General features: G+C 44.2%; 3 protein-coding genes across 7 annotated transcripts in view; 1 reads left to right on the top strand and 2 right to left on the bottom strand.

The window, feature by feature from the left end:
- LOC139533031 (zinc finger protein ZFP2-like) overlaps nt 1–13,790 on the top strand; it is a 530,089-nt gene extending 516,299 nt beyond the window's left edge. Inside the window, exons 5-6 of the mRNA XM_071331197.1 lie at nt 8,772–9,017; nt 9,553–13,790. Coding sequence (XP_071187298.1) covers nt 8,772–9,017; nt 9,553–10,715 — 1,409 coding nt within the window. The 3' untranslated portion in view covers nt 10,716–13,790. The remainder of the gene's footprint in view (nt 1–8,771; nt 9,018–9,552) is intronic.
- The window catches only part of LOC139533032 (zinc finger protein 271-like), a 279,603-nt gene that overhangs the window by 69,876 nt on the left and 191,705 nt on the right, over nt 1–18,022 (bottom strand). The gene's annotated exons all lie outside the window — the stretch shown is intronic.
- LOC139533065 (zinc finger protein ZFP2-like) overlaps nt 1–18,022 on the bottom strand; it is a 316,223-nt gene that overhangs the window by 185,282 nt on the left and 112,919 nt on the right. The window lies entirely within an intron of this gene.

The following is an 18,022-nucleotide window of genomic DNA, read 5'->3' as shown; positions in this document are numbered from 1 at the left end:
TTCTAGTTAAATAAAGGTTAAATAATAATAATAAAATATGTACATGGTAAAATCACCACTGTAAAACAAATAAGGTGTTCACTCCTTAGGCCCACCTTCCTTTCTGCGTCGGACTTCAGCCTCATGTCTGGGGTGGAACATCTACTTCTAAAAGTACCATGCTTACATTCATAATGACATCTCAGATTGAACTGACACACTGCAAACAAGACACACTGGTTTGAAATGACAGAAATACGATGAATATATTTTAACAGAACAGGTAGGCCTATTAATACAGATATTGGTGATTATACCACTGTAATCAGATGGACATTATTATGTTATGGTCATTGAATTGATTAGCCCACTAACCACATGTGTTAAATGTGTAGTGTAGCTTCACTGTGTAGGACTATGAATTGGGCAGCTATAAGCTATTTGTTAATAGCTAATAATGTTCTGGCCCGCAGACTAGCTCCAAGCCCAGCAACAAATTGACTGGAGGCCAAACTTAGTTACCAACCCACATCGTATATTGTCAATTCAATTTCCCCCATCATCACAATACAGATAATTCAAACAGATATAGTGCTAAACTTGAAGGACTCATTGTCTCTGTGAATTGAAATGTTGTTCCCCACCAGTGCCCTCAGAAGAGGAAACAATGATACAATGTAGTCTAACAACATCTCTCTCAAACAGCACAGATGTGAGATGTGTTTCACTGTAGCAGCACATGTCCTCTTACATTTTAATTCCAGGTTGCATATTACAATATTTAAGGGCATATCAGATGGTCTGCTCTGTCCATAACAGTCACACCAACCATAGGGTTGGTTGGTATAAGATTGAAATGGGTAAATAATGTACCTGTGAAAACCCTATGAAATAGCTCCCCAATACCATCTGATGTATATATTTAATGTATTACATGAATGGAGACCACAGCCCTTCCAACAATACATTTAAATCGTGTTTTACTGTGATTATTTCCACCCTGCTGCATGTATTCAATGTATTCCATTTCAAATGTGTCTCCCAGTGCGGCTTTAGTTCCGGGCTATTATGACACGTCTGTCAGTTTCTTCTATGTTCCTAGGCCTCTAGTACAATGGAAACATATATTGTTTTTAGTTCACTGCCATTCCATGAAAACACCATGCTATATTCTTTTAATTGTACTACAATCATACATTTTTGTACAGTTCTTCACATCGGAGTGCTGCTGCAGGCCCTTTGTCTCTCTTGACCATGTCGGGCGGGCCGGGCACAACGCACAAAGCTCAAGGCGCGTTCTCCACTTCCCTCTGGTAGCCTGATAACACATCACTCCCGACAGACACAAGCAAACACTAAATGTAGCAGCCTATACACCTAATCATTAGCGATCTGACATGCTGTATTGCATGGAAACTGTAGGCTACTAACAACAGCAGCTACATAGTCTAGTTTACTATGGTCCTGTACCTCTGACCAGGGTCAACAAAGTGGTAATGTTGTGTATTGTATATACAGTATTTCACTTCAGTTTATTTCATTTGAGAGAAAAAAGTGTTTGCCCAGCATTAATTAATGTACAAACATTTTTTTCATTACCTTCTTGTCATTTAGCAGATGCTCTTATCCAGAGCGACTTACAGGACAAATAAGAGTTAATTGGCTTGCTCAAGGGAACAATGACAGATTTTTCACCTAGTCGGCTTGGGATTCAAACCAGCAACCTTTCAGTCACTGGCCCAACACTCTTAACCGCTAGGCTACCTGCCGCCAGATTAATTAACTTCAATACAGTTATTCAAATACATTCATCATCAATGACTAAAATAATGAATCTAATATTAAAATACTAATTAATAAACAAGTACTCGATTCATAGCCTGTTTATCATTAAACAAAAGTTGTTTAGTAATATAAAATAATCCACCCAAACTAATGCTAAACACTGATCATCACACCATCTTTATCTGATATACACTGAGTGTACAAAACATAAGAAACACCTTTCTGATATTGAGTTGCACCTCCCTTTGTCCTCAGAACAGCCTTAATTCATTGGGGCGTAGACTGTCCAAGGTGTTGAGAGCGTTCCACAGGGACCAAATATATGGCCCATGTTGACTCCAATGTTTCCTACAATTGTGTCAAGTTGGCTGGGAGTGGATCTACTCCGAATTGCTTGTTCCATCTCCTCCCACAGATGCACAATTACAGTGAATTGAGTAATCTGAATTCATTGTCATGTTCTTGGAACCATTCCTGGACAAGCCTTGTGGCATAATCCTGCTAAAGAAAAATCATTTTGCAGATGGATACACTGCTGCCATGAAGGGATGCACCTCAACTCCAGCCACTTTAATAATGGAAAAACATATGTAAAAATGTATCCCTAGCCACTTTAAACAATGCCACTTAATATAATGTTTACATACCCTACATTACTCATCTCATATGTATATACTGTCCTCTGTACCATCTACTGCATCTTGCCTATGCCGTTCTGTATCACCACTCAATAATATATTATGTACATATTCTTCATCCCTTTACACTTGTGTGTATGAGGTAGTTGTTGTGAAATTGTTAGGTTAGATTACTCGTTGGTTATTACTGCATTGTCGGAACTAGAAGCACAAGCATTTCGCTACACTCGCATTAACATCTGCTAACCATGTGTATGTGACAAATCAAATTTGATTGGCAATGATGTTTAGATATCCTGTGGCATTCAAACATTGTTCAACTTTTATCAAGGGGCCCAATGTGTTCCCTGAAAACACACCCCACACGCCTTCACACCAGCCGCCTGCAATGCGAACACACAGCATGGATGCATGCAGTGGTGTAAAGTAGTTCTTTAAATCATTTTTATTTAAAAGTTTTTGGGGTATCTGTACTTCACCATTTATATTTTTTGCCAATTTTTACTTTTATTTAACTAAATTCCTAAAGAAAATGTACTTTTTACTCCATATATTTTCCCAGACATCCAAAAGTACTAGTTACATTTTATATAGATTACTAGGACAGAAAATGGTCCAATTCCCACACTTATCAAGATAACATCCCTGGTCATCCCTACTGCCTGATCTGACAGACTCACTAAACATTAATGCTCCATTTGTAAATGGTGTTGGAGTGTGTAAATGGTGTTGGAGTGTGTAAATGGTGTTGGAGTGTGTAAATGGTGTTGGAGTGTGTAGATGGTGTTGGAGTGTGTAAATGGTGTTGGAGTGTGTAAATGGTGTTGGAGTGTGTAAATGGTGTTGGAGTGTGTAAATGGTGTTGGAGTGTGTAAATGGTGTTGGAGTGTGTAAATGGTGTTGGAGTGTGTAAATGGTGTTGGAGTGTGTAAATGGTGTTGGAGTGTGTAAATGGTGTTGGAGTGTGTAAATGGTGTTAGTGAGCCCCTGGATATCTGTAATATAAAACAACAATTGTGTCGTCTGGTTCACTTAAAAACCTTTCAAGGATCTTACCCTTTTTATTGACATTTTCACCTAAAATGACATACCCACATCTAACTGCCTGTAGCTCAGCGCCTGAAGCAAAGAGACAGCAGGGGTTCAAAATGTAGAACCTGGTACCTACACTTGAACATAAAAACTGATTTTATCAAACTAAACTATGCTACATTTTATCTCTAGGACCCTCAAGATGACAAATCAGAGTAACATTACTGAATGTAGGTACACTATTTACCTTCAGAGGTGAATGTATCAAACCAGTTGCAGTGATAAGTTGTTGTTTTGCACTCTCCTCAAACAATAGCAAGGTATTTTTTCACTGTAATAGCTACTGTTAATTGGATAATGCAGTTCGATGAACAAGAATTTAAGCTTTCTGCCCATATAAAAGACATGTCTATGTCCCCGAAAAGTTGGCTGTTGTATACAACGTCATTATAGTCACATTAGCAACAACCGTCCCATTTTAGGGACACCCAACCCGTAGAGGTTAACCTGTTATGGCTGCAGGGTGCTTTTTGGAAAAACTGGAAAATATGTGCAAATTTTCAAACGGCCTCTTAATCAATTTTTGCTCTTACAATATGCATATTATTAATACTATTGGATAGAAAAGAGTCTCTAGTTTCTAAAACCGTTTTAATTTTTTCTCTGAGTGAAACAGAGGTCATTTGACAGCATTTTCCCTGACCAGGAAGTAGAATGCCAGATATCTATGCTCGCTTCAACGTTATGCCTATACATGGTCGTTTGACGTAGGACCCTTTTGACACTTCAGTCGTCTTCCTCTGGGTGTCAAGAGGACGTGAGAGAAGGAATTGTGTGTTCATCTTGTTTAGAGGTTGAATAATAGCTATTTCTTTGGCGTGACCGACCAATTCCGGAATTCGGAAACGCGCGACTTGGGAGTGACATTGTGTTCTGTTTTGCTGAGGTTTTGGACGGGAACAATCTCCGGCTCGGTTTTTAGTTGATAAATCAGACCATATCATCGTAATGTATGTTTTTTCAATATAGTTTAATCAGATTATTTGAATTTTTTCGGGAGTTTTGCCGTGTTCCGTTGTCAAACTTTTTTGACTTTGGACAGATCCGTGCCAGTCGACCAGTACCTATGCTAAATGAAGAAGGAAAGGTATCATTCTGAATGGAAACAAGACTCATCTGGACTCAGGACACCTTGATCAACATTCTGATGAAATATCAGCAAAAGTAAGATCCAATTTATAATGTTATTCATATATCTGTCGTGCATGTGAACTGGTCGTGGGCGCCCAAGTGGTTCTGTCTGGCGTGGCTATGCTAATTTAGCGCTACATTTTGTTTTCGCTGTAAAACATTTAATAAATCGGAAATATTGTCTGGAATCACAAGAATCCTGTTTTTCAATTGCTGCACAGTATGTCTTTCTCAGAAATGTTTTATGAGGAGTAATTAGGTATTTGACGTTGGTGTCTGTAAATGTTATGGCTGCGTTCGGTGCAATTTCTGATTGTAGCTGAAATGTAATTTATGATTTATACCATAAATATGCACATTTTTCAAAAAAAAACATATGCTATACAATAAATATGTTATCAGACTGTCATCTTATGAAGTTGTTTCTTGGTTAGTGGCTATATATATCTTCATTTGGTAGAATTAGTGATAGCTGGTGATGGAGTAAATAACTGATGGTGTTAGAAAGTGGTGTCATTTGCTAACGTGGTTAGCTAATAGATTTACATATTTTGTCTTCCCTGTAAAACATTTAAAAAATTGGACATGTTGGCTTGATTCACAAGATGTGCACCTTTCATGTGCTGTATTGGACTTGTTAATGTGTGAAAGTTAAATATTAAAAAAAAATAGATTTTGAATTTCGCGCCCTGCACTTGAGCTGGATGTTGTCATAAGTGTACCTGTGTGGGGATTGCAGCCGCTTGCAGCCTTAACAGGTATACTGAATCTGTAATGGGGGAATTGAAACCAGGTGTGAAAAAACCAAAGACAAAACAAATGGAAAATGAAAAGTGGATCGGCGATGGCTAGAATACCAGTGACGTCGAGCGCCGCCCGAAAAAGGAGAAGGACTGACTTCGGCGGAAGTCATGACAGTAACCCCCCCCCTTGATCTCTCCTCTGGACCGTACCCCTTCCACTCCACGAGGTACTGAAGGCCCCTCGCTTGACGCCTCGAGTCCAGTATGGCTCAAACTGCATACGCCGGGGCCCCCTCGATGTCCAAAGGGGGCGGAGGAACCTCCCACACCTCAGACTCCTGGAGTAGACCAGCCACCACCGGCCTGAGGAGAGACACATGGAACGAGGGGTTAATATGGTAATCGGGGGGAAGCTGTAACCTGTAACAAACCTCGTTCAGTCTCCTCAGGACTTTGAATGGCCCCACAAACCGTGGGCCAAGCTTCCGGCAGGGCAGGTGGAGGGGCAGGTTTCGGGTCGAGAGCCCCGGTGCAAACACCGGGGCCTCACTGCCGTGGCGGTCTGCGCCAGTCTCCTGACGCCTCCCGGCCCACTGCACATGAGCGGCGTCCCATGTCTCCTCCGAGCGCCTAAACCAGTCGTCCACCGCAGGAGCCTCGATCTGGCTCTGATGCCAAGGTGCCAGAACCGGCTGGTACCCCAGTACGCACTGGAAGGGGGAGAGGTTAGTGGATGAGTGGCGGAGCGAGTTTTGGGCCGTCTCTGCCCAAGGTATGCCGCCCACTCCCCCGGCCGGTCCTGGCAATAGGACCGCAGAAACCTACCCACATCCTGGTTCACTCTCTCCACCTGCCCGTTACTCTCGGGGTGAAAACCTGAGGTAAGGCTGACCGAGACCCCCAGACATTCCATGAACCCCCTCCAGACCCTTGATGTGAACTGGGGACCTCGATCAGATACTATGTCCTCAGGCACCCCGTGGTGCCGGAAGACGTGTGTGAACAGGGCCTCCGCAGTCTGTAGGGCCGTAGGGAGACCGGACAAAGGGAGGAGACGTCAGGACTTAGAAAACCGATCAACCAGGGCCAGGATCTTGGTGTTCCCCTGTGAGGGAGGAAGATCCGTTAGGAAGTCCACTGACAGGTGCGACCACGGCCGTTGTGGAATGGGTAAGGGTTGTAACTGGGCAGGTGCCTAGGAGCCTTACACTGGGCGCACACCGAGCAGGAGGAAGCATAAACCCTCACGTCTTTAGCCAAGGTGGACCACCAGTAATTCCCACTGAGACAACGCACTGTCCGGCCGATACCCGGATGACCAGAGGAGGGTGACGTGTGGGCCCAATAGATCAAACGGTCGCGGACAGCAGACGGAATGTACAGATGCCCAGCTGGACACTGGGGGGAGTGGGCTCTGCACGTAACGCCCGCTCAATGTCCGCGTCCAGCTCCCACACTACCGGTGCCACCAGGCAAGAGGCCGTGAGTATGGGAGTGTTATCCATGGACCGCTCCTCCGTGTCATACATCCGGGACAGTGCGTCTGCCTTAGCGTTCTGGGAACCTGGTCTGAAGGACAGGGTGAAAACAAAACGGGTAAAGAACATGGCCCACTTTGCCTGGCGAGGGTTCAGTCTCCTCGCCGGCCGGATGTACTCCAGATTGCGGTGGTCAGTCCAGATGAGAAAAGGGTGTTTAGCCGCCTCAAGCCAATGTCTCCACACCTTCAAGGTCTTGACGACAGCCAACAGCTTCCGGTCCCACAAGTCACAGTTTCGCTCCTCTGGGCTGAGCTTCTTCGAAAAGAAGGCACAGGGGCGGCGCTTTGGTGGCGTACCTGAGCGCTGAGAGAGCATGGGTCCTAACCCAGCCTTGGACCCGCGTCCACCTCCACTATGAACGCCAAAGAGGGATCCGGATGAGCCAGCACGGGAGCCGAGGTAAACAGAGCCCTCAGGTGACCAAAAGCCCTGTCCGCCTCAGCCGACCACTGCAAACGCACCGGTCCCCCCTTCAGCAGTGAGGTAATGGGAGCTGCTACCTGACCAAAGCCACGGATGAACCTCCGGTAGTAGTTGGCAAACCCTAGAAACCGCTGCACTTTCTTTACCGTGGTGGGAGTCGGCCAAAGCACCTCCCAGCTCCATGGGCGTCGGAGCGGTGGTGATGGGGAATGGAATCGACAGACCCCGATCTGGATGTCCGCGTGTAGCCAGCATGTTATCCAGTCGGATGGACAGGTCCACCAGCTGGTTGAATGTGAGAGTGGTGTCCCTGCAGGCCAACTCCCGACGGACGTCCTCGCGCAACCTGCACCGGTAGTGATCAATCGGGCCTGTCGTTCCATCACGAACTCCTGTGCGCTCCTCGTCCCCTGTCTCAGGTGTACGAGACGTTCATGTGAAATCCCGAAGTGGTCCAACACCGCTTCTTCTTCCCCCCATAAGGCGTTGGCCCACTCCAGGCCCTTCCCTGAGAGGCAGGAGATGAGGGCGGCCACGCTCTCACAGCCTGAGGGAGCCAGGTGGACGGTTGCCAGGTAGAGCTCTAGCTGGAGCAAGAACCCCTGTCATCCCGCCGCCGTACCATCATACTCCCTCGGGAGGGCGAGCCGAATCCCACTGGGACCAGGTGAAGGAGGGGTGATTATAGGTGAAACTGATGGTGCTGGTGGAGATGCTGGAGGAACTCCTCCTCTCTTCCATCGCTCCATGGTTTGCAGCACACGGTCCATGGCGCTGCTGAGATGCTGGAGAATAGTAGAGTGCTGCTGGACTCGCTCCTCGACCCCTACTGCAGGGGCACCTGCTCCTGCTGACTCCATTTGAGGTGTGTGTTTCTGTCAAGGCTTTGGGTAACTGGTGAAAAGGAGTCAGGCGCAGGAGAGTTGAGATGCGTGGACAAGGTATTTAATACACGAGAAAGTATTTAATGCATGAAAAAAACACCAGTAGAGAAACAATACAACGGTGCGTGAAATATAACGGTACCACGAATAAACAGGCATAGATACAAAGCCCGGCAACAAAATACCAGCCGTCAGATATAGCCATCAACATAGAACAAACACGCACACATACATGTGGGAAACAGAGGGTTAAATACTGAACATGTAATGGATCGGCGATGGCTAGTAGACCGGTGACGTCGACCGCCGAGCGCCGCCTGAACAAGGAGAGGGACCGACTTCGGCGGAAGTCTTGACAGTTCCTCTTATAGAATATTAGCTCAACAGTATTGTGGAGCTCCTGTGCCTAAATATAAACAGTACCGGCACCTATTTCAGTCCAAGTCAAGCACTGAATTAGATAATTGAACATATAATATATTCTTTGAGAATAAAGAAAGTGCCAGAACTGTCAAGACAATAACTTTTTGTGTCTGTTTCTCATTGTTACTACAGGACTAGAATTAAGTCTGAGGCCGGTAACATCAACAGTAGCGACAAACCCAGCCTGCCTCTCTCCTTCCACACTGAGTCCAAACCCACAGTCACTGGGTCCTGATTGTGACAGTGGGGCCCAGTTTGCACTGCAGGATCCAGAGATGGCATCTGTGAAGCTGGAAGACTGCAGTCAAACACTGGAGCTGAATGTCAACATTAATGATGAAGAAGAGGAGGAGAAGATTGGGAAATCTGTTAATCATGGTAAGAGCAGGTTCTATCTAACTAAGTTTGTTGTTCATTCCAACTTCCCACTGTGTATGAAAAGTTGCAGTAGAACTGTTTCAATGAGAAGGTAGATGTTATTTCATGCTACTGAGACTTGCATGGTTTGACATCAGTATTGCCAGCATTTGTTTTATTAACTGAGCTATCTGGAGTGATCAGAGAGTAGACTAAAGAAGTGAAGTAGACAAACTGCCAGTGTTTTAAAGTTTTATGAAGTGAGTCTGCGTAGTTACTAACCCTTGTGATACTGAGTGGAGGATGATATGAAATGAGTCTGTAGTTACTAACCCTTGTGATAGTGAGTGGAGGATGACACGCCCCTTTCCTGCTTTCCATGGAGTTTTTTGTGGCCACTGTGCTTCTACACCTGCATTGCTTGCTCTTTGGGGATTTTGGGTTGGTTTCTGTAAAGGACTTTGTTACAACTTTTGTAAAAAGAGCTTCATAAAATACATTTGATTGACATGTATATCACACCAATTGACTGGTTGTTCTGATATTGTTCACACAGGAGACCATGTTGAGACATTCTCTACATCCAGAGAGCATCAGCAGGAAGATCACAGAGCAAAGAGGTCTCACCACTGCCCACATTGTGAGGAGATTTTCCCATTTCTATCAAAGCTAAAAATACACCTAAAAATACACACAGGAAAAAAGCTTTACTCCTGCTCTGAATGTGGAAAATGCTTCAAAACATCAACTGCGCTAAAAGTTCATCATGGAACACACAGAGGAGAGAAGCCTTACTCCTGCTCTGACTGTGGAAAGAGTTTCTCTCGACCAAGCCACCTAAAACAACATGAACGTATACACACAGGAGAAAAGCCTTACTCCTGCTCTGAATGTGGAAAATGCTTCAAAACATCAACTGACCTAAAAGCTCATCAGAGAACACACACAGGAGAGAAGCCTTACTCCTGCTCTGACTGCGGGGCGAGTTTCTCTCATCGGAAAACCTTAAAACGTCATGAACATATACACACAGGAGAGAAGCCTTACTCCTGCTCTGACTGTGGAAGGAGTTTCTCTCAACTGTGCCACCTAAAAATACACGAACGTTTACACACAGGAGAGAAGCCTTACTTCTGCTCTGACTGTGGAAAAAGTTTCTCTCAACGGGGCACCTTAAAACACCATGAACGTATACACAAAGGAGAGAAGCCTTACTCCTGCTCTGACTGTGGGGCGAGTTTCTCTCGACTGGGCTCCTTAAAAAAACATGAACGTATACACACCGGAGAGAAGCCTTACTTCTGCTCTGACTGTGGAAAGAGTTTCTCTCAACTGGGTACCTTAAAACAACATGAACGTATACACACAGGAGAGAAGCCTTACTCCTGCTCTGACTGTGGTAAGAGCTTCTCTCGACCGTGCACCTTACAAAAACATAAACGTATACACACAGGAGAGAAGCCTTACTCCTGCTATGACTGTGGGGCGAGTTTCTCTCGTCCGGACACCTTAAAACAACATGATTGTATACACACAGGAGAGAAGCCTTACGCCTGCTCTGACTGTGTAAAATGCTTCAAAACATCAACTGACCTAAAAGTTCATCAGAGAACACACACAGGAGAGAAGCCTTACTCCTGCTCTGACTGTGGAAAGAGTTTCTCTCACCTGGGCACCTTAAAACAACATGAACGTATACACAAAAGAGAGAAGCCTTAGACTCCAGGGCTCTGACCAGCGATGGTATAAACCTGCAGGACCACAGGCTTTTCACCAGCTCCTCAAAATGGCTGTGGGGCAAGTTTCTCTCGTCCAGACACCTTAAAACGATCTGAACATATACACACACAGGAGAGAAGCCTTACTCCTGCTCTGACTGTGGAAAGAGTTTCTCTTGAATGTGCCATTTAAAAAGACACCAAGGGAAACACAAGAGAGGAGCCTTACCACTGATCTGACTTTAGAAAATGTTAAAACACCAGCTGAGCTTAAAGGTCATTAGAGAAAAGACAAAGGAGAGAAGCCTTACTTCTGCTCTCAATGTGGCAAGAGTTTTTCCCAATTGGGCAATTTAAAAACACACCAACGGACGGATACACACTTGAGAGAAGCCTTATCACTGCACTGACTGTGGGAAGAGATTCTACAGATTGGGCCATTTAAAAAGACATCAATGTATACATAAAGGAGAGAAGCCTCATCAGTTCTCTCAGACCAGCTAAGATTAGACACTCCACTTAATTCTCATGTCATTAAATAATTGGCAACGTTGAATTGGATCAAATGAAGAAAGTGGAGAACACTATTGTAATCCTATAGTTTCTCACTGTGAGAGAACAATGCAGAGGAAAGGGAGCGTTATAGAATGTTAGCCTCTCTTTACTGATCAGTGTGCACTTTGTCAGTTTTGGTGTGAGAGAATAAAGTAGACGGCACACGTCAAACGTTTGATTTATGATCCTATGTCCAGATGGCGTGTGCATGCCCATATTTGGGCATCCGGTCAGGACATCCTGGCGGGAAGTGATCACGTGGTTATGCCCATATATGGGCATCCCGTTCCTGTTCTCACGCCTTAGAGTGAGTGCAATATTTATATAATACCTTTTGAAGTTGTCATGATGATTGATGTCTAGGGACCTCTTTGAACTGGGGGGGATGAACATTTCAAAGAGTTTGACCCCCCACACCCTGTTTTATTGACCTTAGGGTTGTTGTCTATGAAACACGAATGTCCTGGGGTGTTGAGGTTGGCAGACGACTTATACATGAAGCCCAGAACAAGACATGAGGCCCCAGAACACTAAAAATGATTTTAAAAATCAGCATGGATTTTGTGATCAGTGGCAAAGCAGTGATGACTGTAACAACGGAAGCAGGACCTCGGTTGAAACATAGAGAAAGGGCCAAGTATCAAGCCACAATATACGATGCGCCAAAAAAGCGGTTTCTAAGTGTGTATAGAACCCAAATACCGCCCGCAACTGCGCTGAAAGATCAAGTGCTGATGTCTAATGGACATCAATGGGGGTATCGGTTTGATTACCTGGCCTGTAGAGTGAACCTCTGTACGGTAGCCGAAGGAGAAGAATATACAGACCAGACTTTAGGAGTGGACTACGGGCTTGAAGACTGGATGGTTTTTCGCAAGGTTGTGTGTCCCGAACTGAGCCTTATCACCAAGGGGTATAGCTTGTTCCCTACGAGACCCGTTGGGAAGGTGCCCCTGACTCCTCAGGAAGAATATTTCACAGGGTGAAAATACAAAGAAAGAATGGACTTCCATGTGGCTACGTGGAGTTCTATATCAGCAACGAGGAAACCCGCAACCAAAACATTCGTGATGGTGGCCTGACTGGGGATTTTAGGTGCTTATTCCTTTTAAAATTTGGGATCTAAAGGAATTGAAAATGTTACAGCTGTTGGACGCTCTCTTTGAACAGAGCCAACAGCGGCAGAGCATTGTTCATGTAAAGAAGTGCATAATATATACGAATCCTGAGGATTATGATTCAAAGGAGCCCCAAGAAGGTACATCCTCAGAAGGGACATCCTCCGAAGAAAACTAAGTACGCGGCTGCGTTAACCACGCCCTGATACCCAAAGGACTGGTTCAACAATAAAAGGAGTGCCCTTAAAGCCTCCAGTTCTTCATTTCATCATACACCATGGATATTCATACAACATACCAGGACTCCGATACGACATGGGGGCCAGACCCTAAGGACTCTATGCCTCGCAGCCCGACATTCTACTCCCCCCTGGCGAGACCCACGACACCCCCTACATTTACACAGCCTGAGGATGTGTTTGATGGGGTAGTCAGTACTATTTTTGTGGACACCATCAAGGCCTCTGTAGCCACACTTTTAGACGTGGTGATTGGAGAATATATAAGAGAAAAATGCATCGGTTGTGAGATTAATTAACCCAGCCAGCGCCGTCATCCGTGCCTCTACGACCCGCCAAGATACTACTTCTTCAACCATTTTGAGGAGCTGGTGAGAAGCCTGTGGTCCTGCAGGTTTATACCATCGCTGGTCAGAGCCCTGGAGTCTATGGGTCTTGTGCCGTCTATCCCCAGAGTTTACGGGGTAACCAAGGCATTCCTACATGAACTGAAGGAGGCAATCTACATCCACGAGAAACTCAAAGAAATCCGACACACCCTGGTGGACGACAATAAATACCGGGAAGCTGTGGTGGCTGATGTGATGACTTTCTGGCTCAATAAACCCCAAGAGACCGAGTGACATTTTGTTATTTAGTTGTAAAGCAATGGGTAACTATGTGTCTACGATGTTAGAGAGAATGAATAAAATTCTTCTTTTGAGAGAACTTACAAATGTTATGCATCAGATTATTGAAAATAAAGTGAACAATGTATCGTTCTACACAACACACAATGCCTGGGTTAATGAAGAGCGTGTGCTGAAAATGGAACAAATCATGAATCATGTACGACATACGGGCGAGAGTCTGCAATGGACACAACTGGTATCACGTCTTGTGGATGATTCTGAAGAATTAGAAACAACTTTGTCTAAGATTTTACTTTATTTGTTTGAAACACCATTTAATTGTAACGTGTCTCATATTTGTTGTTTATATGCTTATATATCGGACATGTGTGTTTAAAAAAATTCAGCGACACAAGCCTGTAAATCTAAACCAAATATACAGGATGTTGCATGCTGTGATCGTTGAGAAAACTGGGACATGTATCCTGCAAAGAATCCTGAATTGTCTGTATACGTAATACTTGATGCATAAAATAAAAATTCTAAAATTAAAGTGAAATGTTGTTGTTATTTGAAAGTGGCTCATTAACCTTTTGTCAATAGGGGGTGCTGTTAGCACATGTGTCAGCATATGGTCTCACAAGGGGTCTGAGGATCTCATCTCAGTACCTAATGGCAGTCAGGCTACCTCTGGCGAGCACATGGAGGGCTGTGCGGCCCCACAAAGAAATGCCACCCCACACCATGACTGACCCGCCGGTCATGCTGGAGGATGTTGCAGGCAGCAGAACGTTCTCCACGGCGTCTCCAGACTCTGTCACGTCTGTCACATGTGCTCATGTGCTCAGTGTGAACCTGCTTTCATCTGTGAAGAGCACAGGGCGCCAGTGGCGAATTTGCCAATCTTGGTGTTCTCTGGCAAATGCCAAACGTCCTGCACGGTGCTGGGCTGTAAGCACAACCCCCACCTGTGGACGTCAGGCCCTCATACCACCCTCATGGAGTCTGTTTCTGACCGTTTGAGCAGACACATGCACATTTGTGGCCTGCTGGAGGTCATTTTGCAGGGCTCTGGCAGTGCACCTCCTTGCACAAAGGCGGAGGTAGCGGTCCTGCTGCTGGGTTGTTGCCCTCCTACGGCCTCCTCCACGTCTCCTGATGTACTGGCCTGTCTCCTGGTAGCGCCTCCATGCTCTGGACACTACGCTGACAGACACAGCAAACCTTTTTGCCACAGCTCGCATTGATGTGCCATCCTGGATGAACTGCACTACCTGAGCCACTTGTGTGGGTTGTAGACTCCGTCTCATGCTACCACTGGAGTGAGAGCACCGCCAGCATTCAAAAGTGACCAAAACATCAGCCAGGAAGCATAGGAACTGAGAAGTGGTCTGTGGTCACCACCTGCAGAATCACTCCTTTTTTGGGGGTGTCTTGCTAATTGCCTATAATTTCCACCTTTTGTCTATTCCATTTGCACAACAGCATGTGAAATTTATTGTCAATCAGTGTTGCTTCCTAAGTGGACAGTTTGATTTCACAGAAGTGTGATTGACATGGAGTTACATTGTGTTGTTTAAGTGTTCCCTTTATTTTTTTGAGCAGTGTATATCTTTATTTAGTCGAATTAGTGATAGCTTCTGATGGAGTAAAAAACTGGTGGTGTAAGAAAAGTGTTGTCTTTTGCTAACGTGGTTAGCTAAAAGATTTACATATTGTGTCTTCCCTGTAAAACATTTTAAAAATCAGAAATGGTGGCTAGATTCACAAGAAGTGTATCTTTCATCTGGTGTCTTGGACTTGTGATTTAATGATATTTAGATGCTACAATTTACTTGTGACGCTATGCTAGCTATGCTAGTCAGTGGGGGGGGGGGTGGGGGGTGCTCCCGGATCCGGGATGAGTACCAAGTAAAAGTTAACGTTATTGTACCTCAGCGAGGCAAGAAGGATGGCGGAGCAGATGTTGAAAAATATTTATTATAATCCCTCTAACCCCGGGTCTTATGGGGGTAAAGAGCATTTCCAGAGAGCTATAGCCGAAGAAACCGGTAGCCTGTTAAGCGAATGAGTGGTTATCAGAGCAGGATGCATTAACTCTCCATAAACCTGTAAGAAAACAATTTCCAAGAAATATAGTTTTTTCTGCGCATCCCTTGTCCCAATTTCAGGCGGATCTATGTGACATGCAGGCCCTTGCAGATAAAAATGATGGAAATCGCTACATGCTAATGGTTATAGATATTTTCTCTAAAATAGCATTTGTAAGGGGCTTAAAAAATAAGAGCGGGGCAGAGGTGACCCGGGCCTTTGACTCTATCTTGAAGGAAGGAGGAGCCCCCAAGAAAGTGCAGACTGATGGCAGAAAATCATTTTTTAATAATACTTTTCAGAAACTCATGAAGAAGCACAATATCATACATTTTGCTACAAGCTCGGATTTGAAAGCTTCAGTTGTTGAACGCTTTAACAGAACTCTGAAGGAGCGGATGTGGAGATATTTTACAGCTCACAACACGCATAGATATATCGATATAGTTCAAGATTTAGTGAAGGGATACAACAGCAGCTACCATAAGAGTATACATATGAAGCCCTCCGAGGTCTCTTCTGAAGACTCTTTTCAAGACTTTAAAAATCTATGGTTTGTTCCCCCTTCGCCGTAAGAAAAAATATACTCGACTAAAAATATGAGCAAGGTTACAGCGATGAGTTGTTCACCGTTACCGAGTGTCTGCCACGCATACCCCAGGTCTACAAGTTAAAAGATTATGACGGGGAGCTTATAGAGGGATCTTTTTATGAGAAGGAATTACAGAAGGTACAGTTGGGTAAAGACAAAGCCTTTCATGTGGAGGAGATTCTAGATCAAAAGAGAGGAAAGGGTAAAACAAATCATGGAACACACCGGCTTCTACCTGACTTTCCCCACTAATGCGTCTGCACATATATATCGTAATAATCAGAGTTCGAATTATACTACCAATTTTCCAAAGACTATAGAGTTATCAGAGGCCTGGGAAGTAGGTCTCAGCGAGATTACATACCCCCATAGTTGGTATAATATCAAAGATAAGGACCGTGATTTTTATTGCAAAAAGTTATCTGAACCTGCGAAACTTATTAAGCTTAAAAAAGGATTCTATAGAACCGTCGACAGGATCGTCTCAGAGTTGAATGAACACCTAACCCTGAACAATATGGAAATATTCCTGATCGACAACCCTATATCCATAAATGGGTACAAATCTCAGGGGATGCTGACGGGAGGTATAAAGACCAGCCGTAATTTAGCCTACATGTTGGGGATGGGTCCCAATAAATGGACGGATGTGAAAGATAAATTCTTCCCATTCCCTGCGGATATACATGCAGGATTTTACAACATATTTGTGTATACCGACATCATATCCTATCAAAGGGTCGGAGACAGCTGTGTGCCCCTCCTGAGAACAGTTCATATAGACGGAAAGGATGGGGACATAGTCACTCACCTACGACAAGCCACACTACGTACCTGTAAGCAAGAAATATATTGAAAACATTCTGATTGAGCTTAAAACGGATCAGAACGAAAACATTGAATTTACTTATGGTAAAACGATTGTAAAACTCCACTTTAGACCCTCCAAAACCTCTCTACATATATTATATTTGTATTATATATATTTATAAACATAATACAAATACATTTTAAAAGGGTTATGGACCATCAACATCTCGACCCTAACCGCTATGTCTCATACTATGTTGATCAAGTGGGTAATGGACTACCCGGCTATTATGGATCCCCGACCATGTACGGTTCGGGGATAGGAGGTATATTTCGTAACCTCTTTAGGATGGTTTTACCGTTTATGAAGAGAGGCTTCAGCATAGCCAAATCACATTTAAAATCAGCGGCTAAAAATATAGTAAGTGAGGTTGTAGCCAATGCTAAGACCAAAAGGGCGTCACCAGATGCCGAGCATCAAGAAGGCTCAGGGCTTATGATGTTGTCTCGAAGACCAAAAAAAGAGACCTCCGGGTATAAGGCGCAGGCTTGCCCCTAAAAAGCGGAGGTTAACAGTTAAAAGAAACTCAGTAAGTCAAAGACGTGGTAAAGTGAGGAGGTCTGGACCAAAAACGACAAAAAGAATACTCGGAAGTATTTTCTAAAAGAACAAGCAACATGGCTCTTTTACACCGCATGTCCTCTGAAGCTATAAAGACAGAGCTCGATCTTTTCACGGCCCCCTTAACTTCTTTGGGCTGCAGGGGCAGTATTGAGTAGCTTGGATAAAAGGTGCCCATTTCAAACGGCCTCGTACTCAATTCTTGCTCGTACAATATGCATATTATTATTACTATTGGATAGAAAACACTCAAGTTTCTAAAACCGTTTGAATTATATCTGTGAGTAAAACAGAACTCATTTTGCAGCAAACTTCCTGTCAGAAAGTGAAAAATCTTAAATCGAGGCTCTGTTCCAGGGCCTGCCTATAAATGTGCTTGATATCTATTAGTATACATGCACTTCTATTAGTATACATGCACTTCTATTAGTATACATGCACGCCTTCCACTAGATGTCAATGGGCTGTGAGAGGTGAAATGGGGTTTCTAGGTATTTCTATGGTCAAAAGAGAGTGCTTGGAATGACATGACCCCAGAATTCCTTTGTTCAGGAAGCGCATAAAGGTCACCAGTATTGGCTTCTGAAAAGCATTCGTTATAGACGTCTTATATCTCCGGCTTTGATTTTATTTGATAAATGTGAAGATATCATCGTAAAGTATGTTTTTT

This window comes from Salvelinus alpinus, chromosome 10 (genome assembly GCF_045679555.1).
Source record: "Salvelinus alpinus chromosome 10, SLU_Salpinus.1, whole genome shotgun sequence".
Taxonomy (NCBI): domain Eukaryota; kingdom Metazoa; phylum Chordata; class Actinopteri; order Salmoniformes; family Salmonidae; genus Salvelinus; species Salvelinus alpinus.
Note: the sequence above shows the minus strand (reverse complement) of the source record. Positions and strands in the feature narration are given on the sequence as shown.